Source organism: Nicotiana tabacum, chromosome 3 (genome assembly GCF_000715075.1).
Source record: "Nicotiana tabacum cultivar K326 chromosome 3, ASM71507v2, whole genome shotgun sequence".
NCBI classification, from domain to species: domain Eukaryota; kingdom Viridiplantae; phylum Streptophyta; class Magnoliopsida; order Solanales; family Solanaceae; genus Nicotiana; species Nicotiana tabacum.
Window position 1 is genome coordinate 198,930,265 of NC_134082.1, and position 7,659 is coordinate 198,937,923.

At 35.8% G+C, this 7,659-nt stretch overlaps 1 protein-coding gene across 1 annotated transcript; it reads left to right on the plus strand.

Annotated features, from left to right (window-relative positions):
• Positions 1-6,086: 6,086 nt before the first annotated feature.
• Positions 6,087-7,459, plus strand: LOC142178562 (uncharacterized). The gene is made up of 4 exons (XM_075248356.1): positions 6,087-6,148; positions 6,365-6,739; positions 6,832-6,914; positions 7,086-7,459. Exons 1-4 carry the CDS (start codon positions 6,087-6,089, stop codon positions 7,457-7,459), a joined length of 894 nt encoding a protein of 297 aa, XP_075104457.1.
• Positions 7,460-7,659: the final 200 nt, after the last annotated feature.

Sequence of the window (7,659 nt, forward strand, 5' to 3'; positions counted from 1 at the left end):
GTCGTTTCAAGTCAGTTTCTTACCAAACTTCACAGACTTATCTTAAATCACATATAAGACCTATACCGGGCGCCGGAAAATACGCCAGTATATTATGTTGGAGTTCCAGCATAAGTATACTTGAACTCCAGTATATTATACTGGAGTTCCAAGATAAGTATGTTGGAACTCCAGTATAATATGATAGAGTTCCAGCATAAGTACACTAGAACTCCAACATAATATACTGGAGTTCCAGCAAGTATAATTGTCCAGTATAATATACTGGAGTTTGGAGCACCGGTGCTCCAGTCTCCAGTATATTATACTAGAGTCAGCAAAGTATACCGGTCCAGCATAATATGCTGGAGTTCATACACAGGTGCACCGAACTCCAGTATATTATGTTGGACCGGTCTCTATTGCAGCAAAATAGTGGCTATTTTTCATTGACTTCGTAAACGCTGGCTATTTTTGAATGACCCGTCTGAAAACTGGCTATACAGTGCTATTTTTACGTGGAGAAATTCAAAAATAGCTAGATTTGTAACTGGTCGTTCAAAAATAGCCCAGTTTCAAAAGTAATCGAAATTTAGCCACTTTTCATGTAAAGATAAATCTGAGCGAAAACACTGTTCAAAACCCGAAAAATACGCCAGTATATTATACTGGAGTTCCAGCATAAGTATGATTGAACTCCAGCATATTATACTGGAGTTCCAAGATAAGTATGATGGAACTCCAGCATAATATGATGGAGTTCCAGCATAAGTATAATTGTCCAGTATAATATACTGGAGTTTGGAGTACCGGTGCTCCAGTCTCCAGTATATTATACTGGAGTCAGCAAAGTATACCGGTCCAGCATAATATGCTGGAGTTCATACACAGGTGCACCGAATTCCAGTATATTATGTTGGACCGGTCTTTGTTGCAGCAAAATAGTGGCTATTTTTCATTGACTTCGTAAATGCTGGCTATTTTTGAATAACCAGTCCGAAAACTAACTATACCGTGCTATTTTTACATTTTACGTGTATGTTTGGGCTGACCCACTCGACACAGCCCATGAACTACAAACCCAAACAGAACCCTCTGTCCCTTCACACTCTATGCATTGATCCTCGTTTCCGGCTTTTGATGGGAAGATTATGTGCAAATCAGGAAAAAAGGAGGAAAAAAAAGATGGCCAGATGGGGATGTTACGTATGTAAACCAAAATTACCTATTTATGTTGCAGCCTTGAAGTTGTTTCAAGTAAAGATGTAATTAGTTCAATTATTCTAACTTCTGATTCACAATTGCATGTTTGGTTTGGTTGAGGTGAACTTATAGGAATGAGCAAAAGGCATATATGATGAAATTTTCTTCATTGACTTCGTAAACGCGGGCTATTTTTGAACGACCACAATTTAGTTTTCTGATTCTAACATGCTACTGGCTTTTCTGCACTAGTGTTGAAAGGTTGAAGAATATAGGGTCAAGTACCAAATATGGACATACCAATTAAATCCGCAATGGGAAACGAGTTTCATTATTTTGCTTCTTATTGTTTGAAAATATATTGTTTCATTTCCGGTCTCCCATTTGTTTGTGACATAGTTTGATAAATATCCATACTCCATTTTCTCAATCATTTAGTTGAGATGATGAAAATGTTAGGGAGTCCGGAACCAAAATGATGGACTTTTGGATTCAAAACACCAAAATAGATGAAAAAAAGAATTGAGAACATTTTCATATGTAGCGCATAAATTCCATGCGCTATACCTTAATGACAGGTTTCTCCGTTAAGGTATAGTGCATGTAATACATGCGCTATGCCTTAGTTTGAAAAGGCGGTCAAAACTTAGTATAGCGTATCAACTACATGCGCTATACCTTAATGTGAAAAGACAGTCAGGTATAGCGCATGTAATTCATGCGCTCTACCCATTTAAATAAACAACTCCTCTTCTTCCCCGACAGTTTCTCCAAAACGCACCCCCCCCCCCCCATTTTTAAAAGAGAAAAGCTTCATTTGAGCCCACACCTTCCCTGAAATCTTGTCTCGTTCGTATTTTATCGATTTGACACTTGATCCAAGGTCATCTCGTGGAGTGGAACTCGCTTATTGTCCGATTGGGTTGTCAAAGTGTCATTTTTACTCCATTCAAAAAAATTCAAAAAGAGATATTTCGAATCACTTTTGTGTGTATGCATTTTATATATATATATATATATATATATATATATATATATATATATATATATATATATATATATATGAGTAATTATTTGTTATTAATATTGTATGATTTTGTGACTGTTTTGTGAATTTATTTGAATTTTTATTTTTTTTATCTGAAATAGTTTAGAGTTTAGCAAATTTGTATGAAAATTGTTTTTTATACCTTGTTGAATAATTTGTGTTATATGTTTACTATTTTTATAGTTGTACAACGATAATATGTGATTTTAGTGTTATTTAGTGTCCTTTAGTATTATGTAGTACCCTTTAGTGTAGTAGAACTGATAATAAATTTTAATTTATGTTAATTGATGTTAATTTATGTTAGCTGATGTTATTTATTGTCATTTAGAGTAGTGTGAGTTTAATGCTCTTTAGTATTCTTTAGTGTAGAATAATAACTACGTGTCCGCATTAACGAACTCGGATCAATGACGGATCAATTATTAATTAATTATTAAGTGTATAGTAAATTTATTATTAGATATAAATCATAAAATATTAGTTGTCAGTACAAAAAAGACGCTCCAGGGTATTTGTGTAGAATATAGCAAATTAATATATAAATCGTTATGAACGAAATAAATACTTAATAGTAAATTTTTTTAAATAATATCAAATAGTTAAAAAAATAAGTATTTGGTATTATCTTAATAGGGAATAAGATTGTTAAAAAATTGACAGTACGTAAAAGAGACTGTACCGTTTTGTTTGGTTAAAAGTATTAAATTAAGACATAAGTCGTTATGAACGCAATAAATACTTAATAGTAGTAATTTTTATAATTATTAAAAATATCTCAATAAGTTAAACAAACTAAATATTTAATTTTCTTATAACGACGAATAAATAAGAAAAAAAATTGAGAGTAGAAATAAACCCTGCCGAATTTTAGTTGTAAAATCCAAAAAACTAATATATAAATAAATATTTTATATCAAAGTAAGTAATAATATAAAATTTATCAATTAAATATGAATATAAAAAAATATCGCAATATATTTCGAGACGTTAAACGATTAAAGAGAATAATGTTTAGTTTATATTATTTAATTTACAGACATTGTCATAGATCGTCCGTCGGTGCATCCTGGTCCTGCTGTTCGAGAGCTACTGTTGCTCCACGGTGGCCATAGGTCATCACACATCTAGGATGGCCAGTTTCTGTCCTAGACCTTCTACCTTAGACGTATTGATGACTTTTGGGAGTTCATTAGGGACCATTCACTTCATTCTCGTACAGTTGCATGCCTTCAGCGGATTGGTTTTTACCGGATTGTAGAGGTCGGCCGCTGCAGTTTGATTGTCTCCTGATCACGGCTATGATCGAGCGATGGATACCTGAGACTCAAATATTTCATCTACTTATCGGCAAGACGACCATCACGCTTAATGACATGGATGTATTATTCGGGTTGCCTGTTGATGGTTTGGCTGTCTACTACCCGCCCGCTCTTAGGAATTATAAGAGAGTCGACTATCTATAGATGTTACATAGGCTATATGGATTCCAGCAAGCGGAGCCAACTACTATGAGTGGCGCTAGTTGATTGTAGCTATCGCCTGTTAGGCAGCATCTGGAGGCGCTGCACAAGGAGATCACCGATGACTCACCATTAGAGGCTATTGAGCGGCAGTCAAGGCTGTTTCTATTGATGATGTTTGGTGGTATTCTTTTCCGGAACACTTTGAGAAACCTTTTTAGCCTACGGTTTTTGCATCATCCGGAGTGGCTAGATAAGTTATCTGCGTACAACTGGGGTGGAGCTATTCAAGCCTATCTTTATAGGGAGTTGTGCAGGGCGTTCATGGCCACCATGAGAGACGTCGCCGGATTTATTCCGCTACTGCAGGTGATAATATTATCAATTCTTTCCATTATTATCACAAAGATAGTAAAATGTACTCAAATTTACGTCCACATACAATATTAGGTTTGGGCTTGGGAGTGTTATATATTCTATGTAGGCTATTGGCTTACACTGTTTCTACGAGATGGAACAGCATATGCTACAACATGCAGGCGACAGAGCTCCAGTTGTGCACGAGTGGGGTCGTCAGGTTGCTGATCTTGCTGCTCTCACTTTGAGAGCTACCCGAGAGGATGCGCGATTAAGTTTTGATGCTGCGTATGTGCCGCCCGTGGATTACCATCATGGGCCCAGCATGCCCCCAGCACGCGGTAGAAGTGCCAGACGTGTCCAGAGAGGAATGGGTAGCCCACGTGGTCATGGTGGTCCACGAGGATAGGGTCCCTAGCAAGGGGGCATTGAGGCACCCGTAGAGGATATTAGTGATGATCTACCGAGTGACTTTGCTGAGCCACACGATGCTCGTGATGATATGCCGTGATTCAGCCTTCATTTGTCACCGGGGACTTCACCATTGAACCCTACAACTCCATTGTTGATCGCGGGCACCGCCATTACGGCGTATGATTGGGATCGGTATTTTCCTTCTGCTCAAGAGGCATCGAGGGTCGCAGAGGATCGGACGATGCGGTGCATAGTGGTAGACGACTGAGTTATGGCTCTTCATTGAGAGATGCTAAGGATACTCTAGGCACAGAGAGGGAGACATCATATCCAATAGAGATGTCACAGCCTTGCAGTCAAAGTACGATAACTCCAGGTAATCTAAGCATTTAGGAATTGAAATGCAGAATGTAATTTGACAATTGACACTGAAATTATATGTTATTCTTACTGTTAACGGAGAATTGAATTGTATGTCGTGATAATTAGGTAGTACTAATACATGTGATTCTTGCTTTGACGTAACACTGTTTTTGCTGCTGGTGAGTTGTGACCACCAACTGGCTATGCAACGTGGATGGCTTGACAGTTGACACCCCATAAAGGGTGTGTCATTTTGTCTTTGCCATAATGAAATAAGGAAGTGTTACATGGTTTCATTTTCTTCCTTCATGGGTTTTACTATGTGACTAAACAATTCTGATCCGAAAAAGAAAAGTTTATGGATGGAATCGATCGGATGCTTCAGAGATTAGCAGTTGAAAACGTAACTGTTTAACCAAAGAATTAGATTCTCAGTCAAAGCCTATTTTTAGAAGTACTCGGCTACTAATAATCAAGAAATTTTATATTCTCTCACTGATAAACAAGGAAATTAGAATATGAAATAAAAAGGCAGAATAGCCTAATAAACACTTCTACTTGTCCCGCTTTGTCATCCCGGTCCCAATATTCTATGAAGTTTCATTCAGACACTTGTAATTTTTAAAATACATTACTTTAACCCCCTCTGATCGTTGATCAAGCATATGCGGCAACTTCACGACCGAATTGGACAAAATGCGTATACTTCACGCGTATAACAAAAGTAAACATGAAAAAGTTAGACTAAAAATAATTAAAATAAGTAAAAAAAATAAAAAGTAAAAATAAAAGTAAAAGACAAAAAATTAATATAATAAAAAATAAAATATATCAGTTCTTCCTTCTTTCACCCACCTCACCCCCATTTCTTTTTCTCTTTCTACCCTTCCCCTTTCCCGTTCTTTCCCCACCCATTTTCACAAACCTTCTTCATTTCCCCACCCATTTCCCGTTCTCCTTTATTTCTCTTTTCTCTTTCTCCCCTTATTCCTTTCCTGTTATTCTCCTTCTCTATTTTCACAAACTTTCTGTCCATATTTGAGAAAAAAATAGTAAATCTTTTTTGAAGAATAACCACCATTAATATTTTTGAGATGAAATTAGATCTATATCTATTGACGGTGTTAAATCTGATTTGGATAATAATCATTTCAGAACTAATAGATTCTCAGGTGGTGAAGCAGATATTTAATGGTGAAATTTTATTTGATGAGAGAAGCTGAAAATATAATTTTTTTGGGCAAACAACTGCAAGCGCAATGAAGCACTATTCTGTCATGAACAAGTTTCAATTTAGGGTGAAAAGATCTAGTGCTAAAAGGTAGGAACATATGAATAGTCAAATATTATTTTATTTTATTTTGTAGTTTATTTGTAAATTTTTAGTTCTTCAGTTTTTTTATGATATTGTTTAACAAAATTGTATATAGTTTGTAGTTGTTTTGTATATAAATTGTTGAATATGATCTTTTATGCTACAACAATTTTTTTTATCTATATTTTTTATACCAGTGTTTAAATTATTTTTATTTTGTAGCTACTGGCTGGTATGTGTTAGTAAAAATTGTACATGGCACTTCAAGGCAACTAGCATAAATGATTCTGCAATGTTCAAGGTTAGAAAATTCAACAGCTTGCACACATGCTCTTTGATGGACAGTACATTTATACAACGCAAACCTACTGCCATGGTAGTTGGTAGCATGGTTATTCCAAAATATGCTGATCCCAAGATAATTTACACACCAAAAGACATACAAACTGATATGTTTTTTGAACATGGTGTGAACTTAACATACATGCAAGCTTGGAGAGCAAAGGAAAAGGCTTTGGAGTTTTTGATAGGTCATCATGCTGTCTCCTACAACAAATTGCCTAGTTATTTGTATATTCTGGAGAAGACTTATCTGGGGTCTGTAGTTAAATTGAAGAAGACGGACGATGGCTGCTTCTTGTATGCATTTGTTGCGATTTGTAGTCAATCGGTAGTTGGGAATATTGTAGGCCAGTTGTAGTAGTTGATGGGACCTTCTTAAAGTCAGCATATAGGGGAATAATGCTAACAACTAGTACAATGGATGCAGCAGGTATTGTAGATTTATTGTAGATATATTGTAGAAATATTGTAGCTTATCTGTTTTTTGTAGTACTTGTATATTTATTGTAGATATATTGTTGAAAAGTTGTAGTTTGTATGTATATATCTTCCTCTGCATTTTTCATGCAGCCAATTAATTGCTTTTTGCCCCATAATGTAGGTACCATATTACCTTTGGCATATGCTATTGTTGATTCAGAAAATGTCGCATCATGGAAGTGGTTTTTTGAGCAATTCAAACATGCATATGGTAAAAGACCAAATATGTGTGTTGTTTCGGATCGAAATGAGAGTATCTTGAAGGCAACATCTATTGTTTATCCCGACATGCCACATTATTCTTGCATGTGGCATATTTGGACAAATATAAGGAAAAAGTTCAAGAAGGGTCATCTAAAGTTAAGCGAATTATACTTTGCCACAGCACGATCATACACGCTTGATGAATTTAATGAAAGGATATCAAAGATTGAAGAGATTGACCTACATGTTAAAGCATACTTATACGATATTGGCTATCGTAGATGGTCTTGAGTACATGCTACGGTGAACAGAACTTGGACTATGACATCAAACATTGCAGAGTCGTTGAATGTTGTAACAAAATATGCAAGAGAGCTGCCGATAGTAGAACTATTAGAGTATAAGAGGACTCTTCTTGAACATTGGACTAATGAAAAGTTATTGAAAGCAAAGGGCACATTCACATACCTTGGGTTTAAATTCAACAAAGA